This window comes from Denticeps clupeoides, chromosome 3 (assembly GCF_900700375.1).
Source record: "Denticeps clupeoides chromosome 3, fDenClu1.1, whole genome shotgun sequence".
Taxonomy (NCBI): Eukaryota; Metazoa; Chordata; class Actinopteri; order Clupeiformes; family Denticipitidae; genus Denticeps; species Denticeps clupeoides.
The window spans coordinates 32314196-32335951 of NC_041709.1; the positions used below are offsets into that span (position 1 = coordinate 32314196).

At 46.0% G+C, this 21756-nt stretch overlaps 1 protein-coding gene across 2 annotated transcripts in view; it reads right to left on the reverse strand.

Moving 5' to 3' along the window:
• Nucleotides 1-2865: 2865 nt before the first annotated feature.
• Nucleotides 2866-21756, reverse strand: part of LOC114785734 (noelin-2-like) — a 39637-nt gene continuing 20746 nt past the window's right edge. For both annotated transcript variants that reach the window (XM_028972278.1, XM_028972277.1), the window contains exons 3-7: nucleotides 17313-17468; nucleotides 14298-14517; nucleotides 13414-13520; nucleotides 4759-4873; nucleotides 2866-4051 (exon numbers count right to left, since the gene is read on the reverse strand). In XM_028972278.1, coding sequence (XP_028828111.1) covers nucleotides 3489-4051; nucleotides 4759-4873; nucleotides 13414-13520; nucleotides 14298-14517; nucleotides 17313-17468 — 1161 coding nt within the window. In that variant the 3' untranslated portion in view covers nucleotides 2866-3488. The remainder of the gene's footprint in view (nucleotides 4052-4758; nucleotides 4874-13413; nucleotides 13521-14297; nucleotides 14518-17312; nucleotides 17469-21756) is intronic.

The window sequence follows — 21756 nt, forward strand, 5'->3', positions numbered from 1 at the left end:
GCGATGTTGCATCATAGATGCCTCTGTATCACCACAGAAGATAAAGTGCAGAGGTTTTACCTGGTTTTAATGGCTTATCTGTAGTATAATCGCAATAACATACTGGCTATAATGGTACGGCCAAAATAATCATGGACTGTTGAGGTATATTTCTGCATACGTATCCACTGTAGCACGTGCAACTCAATTATTGCTGTACATTTGTCACGGGCTAAACGGATTTCGGCAGCGTGGAATAAGGCTGTTAGCAACATGGGCCGAACCCAACTGCTGGAGAGTGCAAAGGAGTCGGCGAGTATTGCTGGTTTACGTGAAGCAGCTGATATAAACATGCCAAAAATGGACAGAACAGGATGAGACTTACTTGGAGATTTGAAACGAAAGGGTATGGAACTCAATGACTGGGCACCGGCCTCAGGGCAGCGTTCCTGTTCCCGTTCACATGGAGTGTTTATCCTTTTTGTAGCACCACTGCTGAAGAGTTTCACTTATATGTGCACTGTGCACTTATATCAGTACACTGTGCCTGTGTACTGATGTCGTGTGACAATAAAAGCAATTCGATTCGGTGTTGATTCCATTTGATGATGATTTGATTCCATTTCGTGCCTGTAGGTCATGTAGGTGGATCAGATGGATCAACAATGAAAAGGGTTAAACGAACAAATGAACATTTTCAGCGGTGGCCGGACGCTCATTTTCCTGTTGTCCCCGAGCGAGGCGTCTGCTGGGTTAGGGTCAGCGGTGGGGTGCCGGTTTAATGGAGTTGAGTCATCGTCCAGTCCACTCGCAGCCATAAACCGAGCAGTGACACAGTAAAACGAACCTTTGAAGACGAGTCTGAAGACGAGTTCAGCTGAGTCATTTCGAATTACTCACAACCCGCCAGCAGCGTTTTATCAGCCATCTTGTCAGCGGAACGTTTCTGACACATCAGAGGAGCACGGACCACACGGTCGCTATCGGAATTTACCATCGGTGTAGATAAAGGAAAGGCTTTGCGTCACTAAAAACAAGAACACAGAAAGAAGAAAGACAGAGTGATCTCAAACAAAACTGTGTGTGCGAAGCATATATAGAACGACAAGGACAGGGGGAAACGGGAACAGGGGAAAAAGAGGAGAATGCGGCTGATCTCTGCTGTGTCATCTCAATTTCCACAGTGATCTATATTCTCTCGTTTTATCCCCAGCACACACACACACACACACACACACACCTCTTCCTCCCTGCTCCATAATCCGCCACTTTCTCCCTCCTTTCGTCCTTCTCGCTTCAACATCCATTTTCCCAGGATTTTGGGAAACAACCTGCTGGACACAGCACTTCCTCCGCTCTCCTCCACCGATGTCGGCCTGTTAGAGTAGCAAATTCCTACTCGTCTCTCCATCTTTTCTCCAAAATCTAATAGAGTCAGGAATTATAATAAAGAACAACAATATTACATGAATTCATCCAAGTGATACTGTGTATTGTTGGAGGTTTATTTGTAATACCGAGTATGTTGTGTAAAGTGGATTCGGTAGTTGTGTCAATCTTTTAAGGGAAGGTGGGTGAAAAACAGGAACTTTTGGACCAACTTGACCAACACCGTTCTCCAACTCATGTTCTGTTCTTCACCCACCTTCCCTTAAAAGATTGACATTGTCAGACATTCCCATGTCTGTCTTTATAGAGCAAAAAAAAAACATGTTCATATTTGCGCAGTTTACACTGACATGGCAACCCTGGGAAGTGGCGTGGATGTGAGGCCACGACATCTGAAATGACGCACAACTGGTCCGTGCAGTATAAACCAGTTTGCAAAGGCCTTCTGCAGAGTTGCTTACGTATTTGCTAGCGTAAGTTAGCAAATGTAAAGCAATATACTTTGTATGTGAACATAAGTCTTGTCATGTTCCATTGTGGAAGGATCCTTTACTTTAAGAATCTCCCTGTAGAGTCAGGAATTATAATAAAAAACCACAATATTACATGAATTCATCCGAGTGACACAATTAAATTAAAGTGAGTGAAGTGATTGTCATTGTGATACAGAGCAGCACAGCACACGGTGAACACGGTGAAATTTGTCCTCTGCATTTAACCCATCACCCTAGCAGTGGGCAGCCATGACAGGCGCCCGGGGAGCAGTGTGTGGGGACGGTGCTTTGCTCAGTGGCACCTTGGCGGATCGGGATTCGAACCGGCAACCTTCAGATTACGGGGCTGCTTCACTAGGCCACCACTGGCCCATACTGCGTCTTTTCGGAATTCTGAGTTTGTCTCGGTTAAAGATTCTAATTTGTAATACCGAGTACATTGTGTGTAGTGGATTCGGTTTTGAAGAAATATAGTTTTGTCGATCTATCCATGGTGTGGCCTGCAAACGGTCGTAAGAAGTCTTGTCATGTTTCCAACGTGGAAGGATCCTTTACTTTAAGAATCTCCCAGATGTATGGAATCAGATTTGTGCTAAAAATTTGGTAAGGTGGTAGTAGCCTAGCGGGTAACACACCAAGCGGGTATAAACCAGAAGACCCAGGTTCAAACCCCACTTACTACCATCGTGTCCCTGAGCAAGACACTTAACCCTGAGTGTCTCCAGGGGGGGACTGTCCCTGTAACTACTGATTGTAAGACGCTCTGGACAAGGGCGTCTGGTAAATGCCGTAAATGTAAATTTGAAACAGAAAAAAAAAATAAGACGTTGAAATGTAAAATAAGATGTTGGGGATATTTTGCTGCTGGCTTTTCAGTCCTTTTTTTTAAAGTTCTCTGTCTCAATTTATGCTGACGCTGCCTGAGGATTCACTAGCCGTTGTGGCACAGACCTCCTCTCTGCTCTTTTGCCAGCAGGTATTTGACTGACAGCCCTGTTCCCCCGAACTCTATCACTGCAAGCATCCATTAAAAAAATCCCCAAATGAAGGGACATGGGCCTTGGTAGGACTTGCAGGAACGGGTCCCTCCCTGTCTGCCATTCGTCAATGAAAGGTCACGTCATGTTCGCCGGTGATAAAGATGGATTTATTCATTCTCATCACAAAAATCCAACCATGCCTAGCAAATCGATAAATAAATAACTTAACCAATAAATAATCGCTCTTTTTTTTTTTTTTTTTGGTTCCTTGTCCCACGGCATGTTGCCGTAGTGCTCCGCTTTACGGTCACGACACTCAACGAGACACAAACACATGGGTGACACCGGCTGTTCGCCCAGCCTGGACAGCGTCCCTTGTACCCTCGTCCTTCGTTTCTTACGTTTGTCCGTTCATGTCTCCCGCTGACAGTTGAGGGACGTCCCGGAAGCCCCATATAGTGTCGTTTGATATGTTAATTTCTCCGTCTAGTCTGTTGATGCGTCTGGTGTGCCGAGGGGGGGTCTTCCTTTCTGTCGGTGGTTACGCGTCCACCAAATCTGCTGTCTTATTCATCTTCCTCCTCCCTCGGCACGAATTCTTATTACTGTCCCACCCTCCCGCGGTCACGACTCGTCGGCGGTGTTCTTAGGCGTCGCCGAAGCTGCGTATGACGTGGAAGAGCGTGACGTTGTAGAGCACCTGGTGGCCGTTGTTCCACGTGTAGAGCGCCCGCTCGCGGGGGTTGTAGTCCAGCATGGAGATGTGCGAGTACTGGTTGTGGAAGGGGATGTCCGTGTACTCGTACGAGGACGAGTTGGTGTGGTAGGCGAAGTAGATCTTGGCGCCGGCCAGGTGCGAGTTGGTGACGTAGAGCGTGCCGCAGATCATGAAGGACTCTCCGGCGCTGCGCTTGGGGAAGCCCGTGTCCCACGTCTGCCGCACCTCCAGGGTCTGCGGGTCGACGCGGCCGATGACGATGTTTCCGCCGTTGGGGATGGTGGTGTAGATGGCCCACAGCCCCGTCTCGTCGGCCATGAGGTCGATGTCAGACGAGCCCCCCCAGGAGTACGGGAAGGTGTTGTTGTATCCGGCTCCGCCCAGGCTGCGCTGCAGGAGGACCACTCTGGAACGCAGGTGGTACTGCACAATGATGTTACTCTGGTGCTTGTTGTAGTACAGGGAGCCGTTGTAGACCACATGGCCCGTACCTAAAGAAAGGGGAGAAGGTGACTTGATGCCTCCCCACCCAACTCACACCAACAGAGTCCTTCACTAAAACCACAGGCTGGTGTCTGGAAATAGTAACTCCATAACCAAAGGTCTCAAGAGAACCGAACGAAAACTGCTGTTTAACCCGTGTCGTAAATCATTCATTCGAATGATGAAAGTAGAATTTACCCGAATATGAATCTAATTACGGCAAGTACTCAAACCTCGAGCATTTTTTTCAGCTCTGAGGTGTCCCCACGTCATCGCAGCTTTCTGAAGATTTGGTGACTTGACTAGTTGACCGGCTTTATCCTCGATTTGGACACTATTGTATGCCTTATTATCTTACAAATGGCACGTTGTGGCAGATACACATGACAATTTTTGATTAGTGATTGATATAACTCCATCTTGCCTAAAGTAATTAAGCAGGCAGAGTAAACACGAGTAACCATAGAATTATTGAAATATTTTGAATATTTTTAAAAATAATCCACACATTTCCCATTACAATGTGGCAAACAATTGCATAAATTGCAGATTTTGAAAATTATTTAAAAGGGAATTTTCATCATATCTACTGTGTTCTGATTAGGCAAGATTCATTCAGAAGCAAATGCCTACTAAAACACTTAATTATTATTATGTTATAGTACAAACTGCATGCATGATTAATATTTTAAGTATTAAACAGATTTGGACGTACCTGCCCAAGGGTGCGGGAGAAGGTGAACCACAAAGTTCTGGCCTTTGGTGAAGTCACCAAGGGTGCGATATTCCAAAACCCGGCGGCCTTTAAAATATCCATCCATAGACCAGACCTAAAGGAAAAAGAGAGGGGGTGTGTGGCCCCGTGTGAATGAAAGGCATGGTTACCTGTAATCCATATCAGAACAGTATTCATATACATTGATCGCATATTATATTTTACATGCAGAAAACTCTCAATCTCTCAATCGAGCAACTGGACAGTTATAATGATTAGAAAAAAAATCACTATTTATTCTGCATCAGAATACTAATGCTCAGAAATAGGATTTTTTAAAGTGATATGTTGCCCAGCCTTATTCATTTAATATGTTATGTTTGATATAAAACACGAGAAGCTGGAAAAATGAGAGAAGAACGTATGAATAAAAGAAAACAAGAACTGATGTCGATAGACAGGCCAGGAACAGGAATATTTATGATTCAATCCCAACGCTTGCTAAAGAAACGTACAAGCGCTCTGTTGCAGAGACGCGCTTTCAAGCATTTGCCGGATAAAAAAAAGAAGCGTAGAACATGTTGACATTACACAAGAGGGAAACAGAACCGTTTCACAATCAGCGCTGATGGTAAATATGGCTGAGAGCCGCGGCGGCGTAATTCATAACTGTGCAGCTGTGCCCCCACCCCCCCACCTTCTTCTCATCTCCATCAGCTGTCACCATAGCGACCATCCTTCATCCTTACCGGGATATGCAACCAAAAAGAGCACGACAATAAAACGCAATTGGCACAGAACAATAATCCGATTTGCGGAATTTCCGGAAATGAAATGAAATCACAGGCCGAGTTGATGTCTTTTCTTTGAACTGCTGTTTGTTCCCGTCCGTCCGGCGAGACGGCATGTTACAACTCGCAGAAGCGGCGCCAAGCCGAGGCTTTGCATACTGATGTAAACAAGCACATTTATCAGCAAGGAACAAGCGCGGCTTCGACTCAATCCGCCACGCCACGCCACGCCATGCCACGCCCACCCGGCCCCCGCCGACCAGGGGGGCGCAGACAGCTAAATTAGAGGCCTGCAACCAGCGGAACGAACAGGCCCGACATCTCGTGCACCACCAGCGCACCTAATTAAACCGGCGTTTATTACGCCTTAATTGCGGGGAGTCGGGCGCGCCGGCGCCGGAGACGGGCAGAGAATCTTAATTTAATCAGGTAATTTGCCGTCAAATGGCACGAAGCACGCGATGCTGCCGGGAGACAGAATACGTGATATGGCAACGGGCTGAGAAGCCCTTCAAACGCTGATGTACGCGCAGAAGTCCCAGGTTCAAACCCCACTTACTACCATCGTGTCCCTGAGCAGGACACCTGACCCTGAGTGTCTCCGGGGGGGGCTGTCCCTGTCACCACTACATTTACATTTACATTGACTGTAAGCCGCTCTGGATAAGGGCCGTCTGGTAAATGATGTAAACGTACGGTGAATCCCTGCTAAAGACTGAGCGGTTCTGGATTCTCAGTGTCTGTGTTCGAATGTCCTACAAAGAGAGACAGCCACAAAGAAATAAAAGATATACAGGGAGTGCAGAATTATCAGGCAAGTTGTATTTTTGAGGAATAATTTTATTATTGAACAACAACCATGTTCTCAATGATCCCAAAAAACTCATTAATATCAAATCTGAATGTTTTTGGAAGTAGTTTTTAGTTTGTTTTTATTTTTAGCTATTTTAGGGGGATATCTGTGTGTGCAGGTGACTATTACTGTGCATAATTATTAGGCAACTTAACAAAAAACAAATATATACCCATTTCAATTATTTATTTTTAGCATTGAAACCAATATAACATCTCCACATTCATAAATATACATTTCTGACATTCAAAAACAAAACAAAAACAAATCAGCGACCAATATAGCCACCTTTCTTTGCAAGGACACTCAAAAGCCTGCCATCCATGGATTCTGTCAGTGTTTTGATCTGTTCACCAATCAACACTGCGTGCAGCAGCAACCACAGCCTCCCAGACACTGTTCAGAGAGGTGTACTGTTTTCCCTCCTTGTAAATCTCACATTTGATGATGGACCACATGTTCTCAATGGGGTTCAGATCAGGTAAACAAGGAGGCCATGTCATTAGTTTTTCTTATTTTATACCCTTTCTTGCCAGCCACGCTGTGGAGTACTTGGACGCATGTGATGGAGCATTGTCCTGCATGAAAATCATGTTTTTCTTGAAGGATGCAGACTTCTTCCTGTACCACTGCTTGAAGAAGGTCTCTTCCAGAAACTGGCAGTAGGACTGGGAGTTGAGCTTGACTCCATCCTCAACCCGAAAAGGCCCCACAAGCTCATCTTTGATGATACCAGCCCAAACCAGTACTCCACCTCCACCTTGCTGGCGTCTGAGTCGGACTGGAGCTCTCTGCCCTTTACCAATCCAGCCACGGGCCCATCCATCTGGCCCATCAAGACTCACTCTTGAGACGGGCCGATCGCCAGAGGGACGCTACACCACGACCAGCTTTGAATAATCGATGGCTTCGGCAGACGCTGGGAAGTGAATTACTGCCGGCTCCGTGAAGCTCGTTAGGACGTACCCAGCGGCGCGGTCGCGGTGCTTCCTCTGTGGTGGCCGTATAGACGGGGAGGTCAGTCCCACGTGACTACTTGCTTTGCTCTGCTTATGAGCCGCTGAGGTGGATAAAGCAAATCGATGTACTTGGTTGCCGCACATCACATTAATAAGGTCAGGCCATTCATAGGAGACATGGGACGCTGGACACACAAACGTACACTGGGTGTCCTGCTGCATACTCTATCTGTTTGCCTCTAAAACTGTCCATTTCTCTCCCGTCATCATCTCAGGCCTGCCAACCTCTCGTCCAATCTTCTCCTCTTCCTCATACCGACGGTCTTTTTTGACCTTGGTACCATCCCTCTCCTGCCGTACGACCCCTCCAAACAATACCACCCTTTACTCGCTCCCTTCCAATCTCTCAGGGTAAAAGCTATCAACAAAGACATCTGGACGAAGCCAGGCACATGAAAATCTGTACTGCTCTGTGTGTGTGTGTGTGTGTGTGTGTGTGTGTGTGTGTGAGACAGAAAGGCAGATGATGGACCTGTTTGCCTCGAGGGTCCCCGCTGGTAAAATGTACGCAATTAATAATAAATCATTTTGCCTAAATCAATAAATATCAAGCCTTCGTAGACACTCCTTTACTTCTTAGACACACACACACACACACACACACACACACACACAGTGATGAACAATTTATAAATGCCACGCCAGGCCAATGCACTGACACCGTAGTCATGGAGACAGGAAGAAAGATTGCGCCGCGGTGAGAGATGAGAGAAAACTCGCCAGTCCACCTGTTTCTCTTCCTCCATCTTCAGGCTCCTTTTAAGGCCAAAGGCACCGGACTCGAACCAAAATTCGATTCTTGACAGTCCTGACGTCACACGACCGCGACCGCCGCCCCATTAAGAAAGAAACTGAAGTGATTGTCATTGTGATACACAGTGCACACAGTGAAATGTGTCCTCTGTATTTAACCATCACCCTTGGTGAGCAGTGGGTGGCCATGACAGGCGCCCGGGGAGCGGTGTGTGGGGACGGTGCCTTGCTCAGTGGATTTGAACCGGCAACCTTCTGACTACGGGCCGCTTACTTAGACCGCAAGGCCAACACTGCCCCATTAGGCTGAGCACTTGTACCAAATGACCTTCGGAGAGACCCGCTCTCCGTCCTGGATGACAACCAGGCAGCCACGTCCATGGTAACCGGGTTAAGGGAGCCGTGGAAACCGGGTTACAGAAATTGGCAGCAGCTGGGATTGTGTTCCGGAATGTAGAACACCCCTGGTCTCCATGGTTACTATAAAAGGGGGACAGATGTGGGTCAAAGACACTCAATAAATCACACCTGGGCATCTGGGGAACAGTTGCCGTGCCGGCCAACCCAACATACATCCCCTCAAACTGCACTCGTCTGAGTGCGTGTGTGTTCGCCTCTGCAGACGGTAGTAAATGAGAAACGGCCCGTTGGGACATCAGCGGTGAGTCAGTGCGCGCCGCCATCCAGGGGCATCAGGATTCAGCAGGAGTCGCTGCCAGACGACCCCCGGCAGCTTACTGGCTGCAGCCAGTGGGTGAGCTGACGTGAGCTGGGCCTTCCGCACGCGTGTGGTTCCTGTGTTAATTAAGCAATTGACATTCGCCCATGCCTTTGGCAAGGTCTGGCTAAAAATTGGTTCTGCCGCCACTGGACGTAAGACGTAGCCTCTGTGGCTTTTTGGAGAGGGGGGGCTCAACATTTGAGGCAAGAGTGTTAAGTGAAAAATCTACATTCAATCTGAAGCAGCAGATGTAAAAACCTTCAATAGGTCCATGGGTGTGTCCACATTTCAGACAGTATGGATTTAATGGTCACATCAGGCTAGGAAAGGCTGTTGAGTTCTTTACCCAAACCAATCAATAAACACAACCTTCATATGTATATATGAATATATGTATACACACACATACGCACTACTCAAATGAATGATATTCTTAATAAATACTTTGAATGTGCTGACAACTAGGTCACACCAAATTGTCCTTGAAACAGGTCAAAATGAGGCTGAGTAGTGTGTGGCCTCCACGTGCCTCTATGACCTCCCTACAGCGCTATGGTATGCTCCTGATGAGGTGGCGGATGGTCTCCTGAGGTCTCCTCCTAGACCTGAACTCAAACTTCCGTCAATTCCTGGTAGATGGAGCGAGACATGATGTCCCAGATGTGCTCAGTTGGATTCAGGTCTGAGGAACGGGTGGGCCAGTCCACAGCATCGTCTTGCAGGAACTGCTGACACACTCCAGCCACATGAGGTCTAGAATTGTCTTGCATTAGGAGGAACCCAGGGCCAACTACACCAGCATATGGTCTCAAAAGGGGTCTGAGGATCTCATCTCGGTACCTAATGGCAGTCAGGCTACCTCTGGTGAGCACACGGAGGTCTGTGCGGCCCCCCAAAGAAATGCCACCCCACACTATTACTGACCTACTGCCAAACCAGTCATGCTGGAGGTTGTTACAGGCAGCAGAAGATTTTCTCCATGGGTCTCCAGACTCTATCACGTCTGTCACGGGGCAGTGGTGGCCTAGTGGTTAAGGAAGTAATCAGAAGGTTGCCGGTTCAAATCCCAATCCGCCAAGGTGCCACCGAGCAAAGCACCGTCCCCACACACTGTTCAGTTTGATTCCACAGAAGTGTGATTGACTTGTTATGTTGCGTAGTTTAAATGCCCCTTTTTAAGTGTTGCCTTTTTTGGAGCAGTATATATAATGTTCATGTCAAGAGTTATACAGCAACCATGAAGATGAAATATGAATCTAAATTCTTTGCGGACCTCCCCTCCTAGACCTTTCACAACGTAACTCGCATGCAATTGCATATCTTTACTTGGATCTGCACGCAGCATGCCTCATATCTTATTAACTTATTGCTCACCCCGAGGTCTCCCACAGCACCGGCTTTTAAGTGTTGCTCTTGCATTGTGAGTCACTTTGGATAAAAGCATCCGCCAAGTGATTCACAGCATACTGTAATCTGAAGTACAGAGGACAGCCAGGCTGTAAACCAAAAACCATTTTGATAATTCTCAACGGAACCCTTGCCAATACACATCGATAGAACCTACAGTAGATACAGGATTTGATCTGCACAGTAATTTGATCTGCACATTTGATCTGCAGTGTAGTAGCCTAGTGGGGGAGATACTCGCCTACCAACCAGAAAACCACAAAGATTCACATGGATCAAACCCTACTAACTACCGTTGTCTCCTTCAGCAAGACACTAAATCCTGAGTGTCTCCAGGGGGACTGTTCCTGTAACTACTGTAAATTGTCATGGCTGGATCTTGGGAACTGGGAAGCTTGTGGGAGTGGAGCTGTTCCAGGGGTGGCTCCTTGGCAGGAGAAGGGGCGCTGGAAGCGGGAGGAGGCTGGTGAATTACCACAACGTTAATCTGCGAATGTAAACTCATCCAAAGCCATCAGCCAGGCCATCTTGCCCTTTGAAAGGAGTCACGTCACCTCGTTTCCATGGAGCTCCCGGTCACATGAGCGGGATCACGTGACAGTCTCCATTGAGTGGACCTAACTGATTCATAACAACAAGTGAACTATATGACAACCTATGAACTATCAAACCTGAACTGTACCATACATGTGTACATTTTACACTGATAAACCATGTATACACAGCTACCTAGCAGCTGATTAATGCCTGATTTGCGTATTAATAATGCCTGATTTAACCCCAGAAAGCAAACCTGCCATCACTGATCTACCGATGTGGCACTGGGCCCGAGATTGGAAAAATAAGATAAATCCGTTTTACAGGCAGGGTGCATAATTTATTAAGCATGAATGATCTTTCAGCAGAGATTAAAACAAAGTGAGGTGGGACGGGAGGACCTCCAGTCCTCCACCATTTTATTTGGACCTTACACAGCAGGCAAGGAACAGAAACATTCTTGAGAATCTTTCACTGTTGTCAACATTGCAGCTAATAAGATTCAGTGGGATCTGTGTAAAGGGGTCTCTATGTGGAGTGGGACCTGTTAACAGACTCAGGAATTAAACACTGCGATGGCACATCACCACTAAACCAAAACGAGACGGACAGAAACAGATACATGCTGTAGAACATAGATGCCCTGAAGAACAGTACATGGCCCCGATTTGACCCTGTCTGCATGGACAAACACGGCAGGTAAAAGGAGAACCTGAGAGCCTCCATGTCTCTGATTGAGCATCTCGTCACACGCAAGGTCGACGGGGCTGACTGCTCTGAATGCTCTGTGGCTGCAGAAGATCCATGGGAAAATCCTCGGGGCACGTTTTCCCAGAAAATAGCACAACCTGTGCACTCCTCGACTAGACGTCTGAACCAGGCGGCAACATATCAGCCAAGCCGCATCTGATTCTGAGCAGTGAAGACGAATATGCTGGTTGTAAATATTCAAATTCTAGTGCATCTAAAAAAACTCCCAACTACTTTGTACCTTGTCTGGTTATCTAGGAAAATGCACATACATATAAATGATTTTGATGAATTCTATTTCCTCGACTCAAATGTAACACAACATGAAATCCAATGCTTTGACTACAAACTAGGGGTGCAATGACTAGTCCAGATTGTGGGGAAAAAAAACAACAAATTAAAATTTGATCATTTATAATTGCCGCATTTTAAATTTAAAATAAGTAGATAAATCCAGCAACCTGGAAGAAACCCGTGCCAAACCATTAAGGGTTTTCATGCAGTCACTAGGCGACTGAAGCTAACCTGTCTGATGTGCACAACTCTGAAGCAGTAGTCTTTCAGTTAACTCTTTACTTCTGTACAGAATTCCATCTTTAAAACAACCAGTTGGTAATAATGGTCAGCAAAAGTACACTTTCCCCCATCACCCATTTACCACTTCCAGCTCCAAATAGTTGATACTGCCATCACCAGCCCATGTAACCCAGCGCACGTAATTCCATAAACACCCCCTGACTCCACCCATTACTGTCCTCTACATGGACAATTTGAATCCATTGGAAGGCTGAGAATATGTAAATAAAATTAAACATCACTAAACTCACTCACTAGTGTAGTATTGTTCTCAGTCATTATAAATATCTCACATTGATACAAAGAACACCACTGGGGCTGTGGTGGCCTAGCAGTTAAGGAAGCGGCTCCATAATCAGAAGGTTGCAGGTTCGAATCCTGATCCGCCAAGGTGCCACCGAGGTGCCGCTGAGCAAAGCACCGTCCCCACACACTGCTCCCCGGGCGCCTGTCATGGCTGCCCACTGTTCACTCAGGTTAATTGCAGAGGATAAATTTCACTGTGTGCACAGTGTGCTGTGCTGCTCTGTATCACATGTGACAATCACTTCACTTTATTTATTATTATTACCAACGGTTGCTCAGTGGCACCTTGACGGTTCGGGATTCGAACCCACAACCTTCTGATTACAGGTCCCTAGGCCACCACCGCCCCAATATCATAATCAATATGATTATATAAAAATACATATCTTTTAACGCAAAATAAATATAATATAATATTAAAATCTATTTTGAGTGAAATAACATCTGACTATTATTTGCTACATAATTTAAATAACCTCAGTTTGAGTGTAAAAGCTGGTAGGTAAATAACAGCCACTTTATAATTATGCAATTTATAATGCAATTAGTCAACTAATCGTTATATAAGTCAATGACTACTCGACGTTAGTTGCGGCCCCATTACAAAATAAAACCCTGTTGTCTTCCCAGTGGTAATGTTTGGTCGACCTGACATCTACCTTCTCTTGACCATTGCATAGCTTCACAGGCACGACACGAATATATATACCCATGTCCAGAGCTTGTATGCACCCATAACAACTGATAGAAATCAGTTCAATAATCCTATTACCTTATCCCTCTAAATGTAATTCCAAACCACAAATTCCAATTTCAGCTATCTGGGCCAGTAAGAATTGCTGCTTCATGAATAATCTCGCCGGAACGCAGCCTGTTGTTCACAGACTTTACACTTCTGACCACGGCGCAAGCGGCACGTGACGAAGAGCTGGCAGCCCTCACCCTGTTGTCGGAGCTGGGGATCATGGCGTCCGTCATCCAGGAGCCGAACCGGGATCCGGAGGCACGAACGGTGATTGGGTTGCTTATGCCCGTCAGCCGCCCGCAGCCTGAAAGGATGGATGCATGATCACACATGAGACGCGTGCAAACACAGCAGCATGTGCAAAGCGCAGAGTCACTTCAAGTGGCATATTTTGGTGGCTCTACATAAGACGTGGTGCATGGCCTGTGTTCACCAAACGTCACGTTCACCAGTTCAACCAGGATGCTGATAAACTATCAGCGTTTTGGTGGTATTTTGAGCAAAAGGAAACTGAAAAGGGAGGAGATGGACACGGATTGACCGGATGGGGTCTGATTCATCCAGAATGAGGAGGTCGGGCGTGTGAGAGCTGCCAATCACGCCTAAAGGCTCCTCCCCCTTTTAAACTTTGTGTAAAAAATAAAAAAACATGATCTTCTGGGTACACCCACAAAAAGGTCTGGGAGGGTAGTTAGTTCCTCCCCACCAGGCAGATATCTATCCCGCGGCCACTTCCTGTTCCTCTAACGGATGAAAATAGGCCCTATGCCGTCCCCAAAGACATCCCGACAAAACGAAGAATGTTTAACAGAACAGCTTTTCTGATGTGCACTGAACATTTCTATTGTGAATTTAGAAAGATAGCAGATTAGAACATACTGTTGTCAGCTCCCTACCGAAGCTGTGACTCACATCGCACCGCACACACACAATTAATGTCTCAAGTCAGCATGAGCTCTAACCTCCCACACACACACACACACACACACACACACACTATTAATGTCATAAGTCAGCGTGCGCTCCAGCCACCCACACAGGAGCTGCTGTGACACACACACACACACACACACACACACACCCAGCTTGTTCATGCAGGACTGGAGGCGGGTCTCCAGCAGGACGACCCGCTGCTGCAGCTCCTCGTAGTCGTACGCTCCCAGCTCCTCCTGGATGGCGGCCAGCACCCGGCTCAGGTTGCGCACCTCCTCCTTCAGGTAGATGACCAGGGCGGCGTCGGCGCGGTACTGATCCAGCACGCCCAGCAGGGGGAGCAGCTGAGACACGCTGCGCTTCAGGTCCTGAGGAGGAAGCGGGGCAGCGATGGAGAGGATGAGACTGGGAGCGGACTTGCGAGGGTGAATGAGATAAATAAAATTAAAAAAAGCTTTCGGTCGTCTATTATTTGGTGTTACTGATTATTCTGGTGACCCTGAGGTGAGGAAAAGCTGCTAAAGATCCCACCCTCTGTCCAGTGTTCACCTGTCCACTCAACCCCTGGACTCCACTATTGTCTTTTCAAAACAGAAGGCTGTGAAGGTCTCAGGCACTGATGTGATGCCTAAAGTATTAAACATTTTTGCGAGTAATATAACCAAAAATAATCGAAACCTCCCCGATTGACCCCCATGGATACGACTAAACCATGACAAAAAAATGTCATTTCATCATTTCTTTAACAAGCCAATAACTTCCATCTCGGTTTCTGCCTTTCATACACACGCACAGTCTGGAAAGGCCAACAGCATGCCATCTTGCACCCCCGTTCACGTGGATAATCCTTCGCTCCATATCTTTTCCTTTCATCCCTGCCTCTCCTCTTTCCCCCTCCTCTAATCTTCACCCCTCCATCCAAAGTTTTATTATCGCCTTAAAAACGACGCCTGTGCCCTTCACTGCTCTCTCTCTCTCTCTCTCTCTCTCACTGACGATGTTGCTCTCCCACCCGGCCTTCCTCTCTCTCTTTCCCTGGCCCTGTTATCAATCTCCCTCTCTCCCTCTCTCCCCCTCTCCACGTCTGTATGCTTTAGTTATTGCCGCGCTTTAGCCGCATGCTGTGTAAATATTCATAATCGCTGTGAGATGTTTCACTGTGGGCAGCAGGCAAAGTTAAACTGAGGCTTAAGTGAATGAGTTTTTCCCAATGCCCGCCAGGAACACTCTCACACACACACACACACACACACACACACACACACACACACACACACACACACACAGAGTCAGGCATAGAGATGCTTTGTAAATAAACAAACAAACAAACACGGAAAAACAGAAACACATTTTGTAATTTTTTTCTGTAAATGCCACCTAAAGGTAATTAATTGTTTCAATCAAGTTTGGGTAAATGGGTCGGAGAAAAGCCTATACATTTAAATAGTCACTATTAACAATTCCATTCCAGGCTCGGTGTGCTGCGAGGACATTTATCTTGTTAGTGCTTTCGGTGTGAACTCAAATATGACTTTATCGTGTATTTGTCATCCCTATGCCATAATCATCATGTAAAAGCATCACCGTGTCGAACGGAAAAAAAGGTGTGAAATACTGGAATGTGCTGTCTGATGGTCTTGAGAAAACGAAAAGGCGATTTCTGAAACATCAGATTTTGCAGCGCATTACATTACTACAGAAATCCCACCGGCTAATCAAACGTTTATATCATAATCACAAATCATGTGAAGAATCTGAAAAGCATGGAACTTCAGCAGCTCCTGTCTTATTGTCAGGATTTGACTGCAGCTGGGCTCATCACCTGTACCCAATCCTGACAATGCATAAAAGCCGGAGATCTCCGCCCCTTCGGAATCTTCTGCATTTTTGTGAACTTGACTTTGCAACCGTGTATGTGTTTGGATTTTGAGTTCTGGCAATCGCCACACGCCTGTGGGTTAGTTTATGTTCTTTCATTAAGTTAAATTGTTTTCGGCCACCGAGCCATGTTTATTTGAAATAAAACCCCGTTCCCAGCATGTCACACCTCTGCGCTTCCTTCCCCCGTCAGTCCACCTATAGAGTCCACCTACAGTCAGTCGTGACACCTATAGAGATGGTTTAGTGTCATACATGGAAGCAGGATAACTTGGTAATATTTATTCCAGACCAAAAGGACAACTGAATGAATTGCATATATCATGTGACGCCTCTGAAAGTGTGAAATAACAGAATGAAATAATCAGCAAGCAGCCCTTCATGTGTTATAACGCATAAAGGTATACATGCCTAAGAAATGAGAAGAGTCTTCAAATGTGCACATGATCCAGCCTCATCCTCTCCACTGCATAAGAGAGACATCAGCAAGCCGACACACTGCAGACCAGACTGCTGCTACAGCAACATCACCGTGATTGGAGCCGACATCTTCCACCAACCCGGCCCCTCTCCCTGTCTGTCTCCTCGTCTCTCCACAAACACAGTGCAACACGTCAGACGTTCATCTTAATGCTCCTTTTGGCCCATTCTTTTCCCCGCGCTCGCTCTCTTCCCTTCTTCTTTCACTTGAACACTCAGTTCCCACCAGCTCATTAAAGACTAACGCAGAAAGTGTAATTAGCTAAATGACTTATGGGAACTGAGAAATAGAAGTGGACCTTTTCCACAAAACACACACACACACACACAATCCCCATATGTGTGTCCTGCTTCTGTATGCTTGAGGGATGTTCCAGCAATGTCTGAAATAATTTTTAATTGCTCTCGTCGGACTACAATAAAACATCCTTCTCTCCTCTGAAATGTGGGCTGACCAGTGAAGGGTCTAAATGTTGATATCATCGGTGCACATTTAGGACCTTTGAGAAGATTTGGCCTCATAAAACTGAACTAGGTTTTCACACATGTCATTGGATTCATCGTTAGAAATGTACTGAAGGCCTCGTTGCTGCATATCAGCTGTCACTTTAGTTCTTTTAAATGTTTCTAATCCCTGGTGGTAATTAACAGTGAATTAGCAACCACGTTGGTGCACTGTTTGGCCTTTCATGCACTTGTTCTTCCACAATGCTGTGACTGAGTGAGGGGCTCTAGCAAACTTTTATTTTCCTGAACAATTCAAGGTTCTATGAAGGCTCCTTTGAGTGAGAATGTGGGACGATACCTGGAAGCCCTTGGGGCTCAGGCTGCGAGGGTTGCTATGGGCCGTTTTAACTCGATTCTCCACGCTCCTGAGTAGAACCTCAGAGTCTCTGACGTACTGCAGGTCTCTCGACGTCCGCAGGTCAAGCAGTTCCATCGACTGCGTCACGTTCTGGACCTGTCCAATAAAGCACAAACAGAAACAAACATGCTTAAAATCTCGATCAGAAATTACTACTGCAAATACCGAACCGCTGCCAAAATAACATACACACATGCATGGAATCTAAAATAAAAAAGGACATGTATGAACTCGTATAAAGACTGGAGGGCACATAAGAACTCGTACAACGAGTGGAGGATGAGTATGAACTTGTATAAATGAGTGGACGACAAGTATGAACATTTTTATTTGAGTGGAGGACGAGTATGAACTTGTATAAATGAGTGGAGGACGAGTATGAACTTGTATAAATGAGTGGAGGACACGTATGAACATTTTTAAATGAGTGGAGGACACGTATGAACTTGTATAAGTGAGTGGAGGACACGTATGAACATGTATAAATGAGTGGAGGACGAATATGAACTTGAATAAATGAGTGGAGGACGAGTATGAACTTGTATAAAGGAGTGGACAACACGGATGAACTTCTATAAATGACTGGAGGACGCATATGAACTTGTATAAATGAGTGGAGGACGAGTATGAACTTGTACAAATGAGTGGAGGACGCGTATGAACTTGAATAAATGAGTGGAGGACGCATATGAACTTGTATAAATGAGTGGAGGACGCGTATGAACTTGTATAAATGAGTGGAGGACGAGTATGAACTTGTATAAAGGAGTGGACAACACAGATGAACTTCTATAAATGACTGGAGGACGCATATGAACTTGTATAAATGAGTGGAGGACGAGTATGAACTTGTACAAATGAGTGGAGGACGCGTATGAACTTGTATAAATGAGTGGAGGACGAGTATGAACTTGTATAAATAAATGGAGGACGCGTATGAACTTGTATAAATAAGTGGAGGACGCGTATGAACTTGTATAAATGAGTGGAGGACGAGTATGAACTTGTATAAATGAGTGGAGGACGAGTATGAACTTGTATAAATAAGTGGAGGACGCGTATGAACTTGTATAAATGAGTGGAGGACGCGTATGAACTTGTATAAATGAGTGGAGGACGAGTATGAACTTGTATAAATGAGTGGAGGACGAGTATGAACTTGTATAAATAAGTGGAGGACGCGTATGAACTTGTATAAATGAGTGGAGGACGAGTTTGAACGTATATAAATGATTGGAGGATGAGAATGAACTTGTATATTTGAGTGGAGGATGCATATGAACTTGTATAAATGATTGGAGGACGAGTATGAACTTGTATAAATGAGTGGGGGACGAGTATGAACTTGTATGCGCTTCTATGTGCACATACTGAAAAAAAAATCACTGGCTCAACATTTACAGTTATTTACATTTACATTTATGGCATTTATCAGACGCCCTTATCCAGAGCGACTTACAATCAGTAGTTACAGGGACAGTCTCCCTGGAGCAACTTAGGGTTAAGTGTCTTGCTCAGGGACACAATGGTAGTAAGTGGGATTTGAACCTGGGTCTTCTTGTTCATAGGCGAGTGTGTTACCCACTAGGCTATTACCACCCTTTAAAAATTATAGTAAAAAACAAATTACACACAAGCATAAAAGAGTAAAAGCACATTGAACAAATGGCAGCTATGCTTCCTCTTTTCAGTGCAGCGAACGTCAACACTGATCTGTTCGGACAGCAGAGCCGGCACAAAACCCCGGTCTGGGACGCAGCTAATAAGCTTCAGTTATTAAATACATAAATACATGCCACACGTGCATAACTTGTCCCTCTTTCATGTCACATGCAAACACACACACACACACACACATTCATTTCTTTAAAAGTCTAAAAACTCATTTTATTTCACACTTTTTAGCCAAAGGCTGTTTTTTTTGTGTGAAAAAAACAGATAAATATATGAATGCTCTTTATCAGGGCATATCTAAACAAGGGCTACGCCCCACAGAATACCCTGATATCACACTAATACCAAAGCTTGTAGACGCATGGCCTAGGCCATTAATCAAACATTAAATCTTTTATATTAAGCAGGGCTGTCAAAACGAATGTGTTAATCGCTGCGTTAAATGTGAAATGTTAAACTCTTACATGTCAGGGTGAGCTCCTCGCTCGTGGCGACATAACGCAAGAAAAAACGTGTTCCCCGGGAAAATCGCACAAATGGCTTTGATTGGTTGACGCTTGCTTGGCATTTTTTTTTTGACCCACAATTCAATTCCCACATTTTTTACTTTAAGCTCCAGTCTTAAGAATCCCAATGGATTTTTTTGCTAAATGTGTCATCAATTCATACCGCTACATCATATTCTGCACGTGCCGTTACATGCTTCCCCCGAGTTGGCGTGGCTTTCCGCCCGGCACCGCAGTTTCCACCCACCGTCCAAAAGCATGCACACCAGGTGAACTGGCAACTAACCTGGCCGGAGGTGTGTGTGTGTGTGTGTGTGTGTGTGTGTGTGTCCTGTGGCCAGCTGGCCCTGCACCTGATGACCCTAGCGCTGATAAAGCGGTTACTGGAACCGAACGAAAGTGCGGGAGTCTTCATTTCCACTTCGTTTCGCATCGTATTCACATCAGTTCCGCTCCAGTTGTCATTGTGGGGGTTAAATATTTGTACAGTTTTGCACATTTATGTTTGCACTATAAACCCCTGAATTCCTGCCAGGCTGTGTGTCACGCCTAGTGTCAGTGTTTACAGCTGCATTTACCAGACGCCCTGACCCAGAGCGCCTTACAGTCAGTAGCTACAGGGACAGTCCCCCCCCTGGAGACACTCAGGGTTAAGTGTCCTGCTCAGGGACACAATGGTAGTAAGTGGGGTTCGAAGCTGGGTCTTCTGGTCCACAGGCGAGTACGTTGCCCACTAGGCTAATACCAGAGTACCGGTGTCAAAGCAGTTATTAATCTGGACGCACAAATATTTCCATACTTTGTACCAGATGAATCCTGGTCGGCATTCGGAATCAGAATATTTCGGAATCTTTTCTGAATCTTTCTGAATCAGAACCTTTCTAACCCTATGGGGCAGTGGTGGCCTAGCGGTTAAAGAAGCGGCCCCGTAATCAGAAGGTTGCCGGTTCGAATCCCGATCCGCTGAGGTGCCACTGAGCAAAGCACCGTCCCCACACACATGGCTGCCCACTGCTCACTCAGGGTGATGGGTTAAATGCAGAGGACAAATTTCACTGTGAGCACCATGTGCCGTGGTGCACTTTTTTTTCTTTCAGCAAGCTTCACTCTGCTGATCATGGAAAATTACATCTACTAAAAACAGTGAAGTACCAGGTCCTCTTTCACAAAGTCTAGAGTGACACATGCATCAACAAAGAAGCGCATATGAAAGCAACACACCAACACACACAGTTTCAGTTTTACTGCCGAAGCACCATGCGACAAGAACGAAGCAGTAAATCTTTAAGAGTGAGGCATCCAGCCAGATGTTCCCGAATACAAAACACTCACTGAGACACACACACACACACACACACACACTGTCATTAACAAGCATTTTCGTAAAAACATGGCACACAACATGTGACATCCCTGTCATTAGAGACTCTTTATGGGAGACGCACACATATGGCGCATTAGAACACACAGAAACACCCAGAATCCGAATGAGCGGGTGGGCGGGAGGGGGTGCGCGCAACAGCATCTATCTGGTTCCCTGAAGACTTAATTATTCACCACCTCCTGCCAGAACCTCAGCCCATCGTTCTGCTCGGCTCGACTCGGCCTCTTTCAATTCGTGCGGCTCTGCGGTTCTCCCGGCTTCACTTCCTCCTCGCCGGCTGGACGGAGGATGCCGGTCCACATACTAATGCACAGAGCTTCCTCCGCAGCATGAATAAGGTGCCAGGAGACTTTAAGGAGGCATTTGGCAAAAAGGCGGGTGGTCGCTGCCAGGAAACGGAGCCGGATTTGTCAGGAAGTGGACGCGTAATTGAAGCTGAGTTTGACAGCAAACGGAGCTGTATTTGGCAGGAAGCTGCCCTTCTTTCACACCCAGTATACTGGGTCGGATCACATGTTCTTTACTTTTTCTCTTCCGTTCATCCTCTCTTTAGTTCCATTTTTGCTCTTGCCCAAGACATTCCTCACCGTGAAATTACCCATGATGCCCCTCGGGCAGCACAGAGGACGATTAAAACTCAATGGGCCCCCTCTGAAGGCAAGGTATGCGTGTGAAGCACAATAAGCTAAAATGGACAAACTAGCGCTAAGCACGGCGCTACGTGCTAAGGTCAAAGAGTTTACACGTATTGATGAAACAAGAAAGAATCGCTTGGTAGTTATCATGCCTTGAACAAGACGTTTCATCAGGGCTTTATACA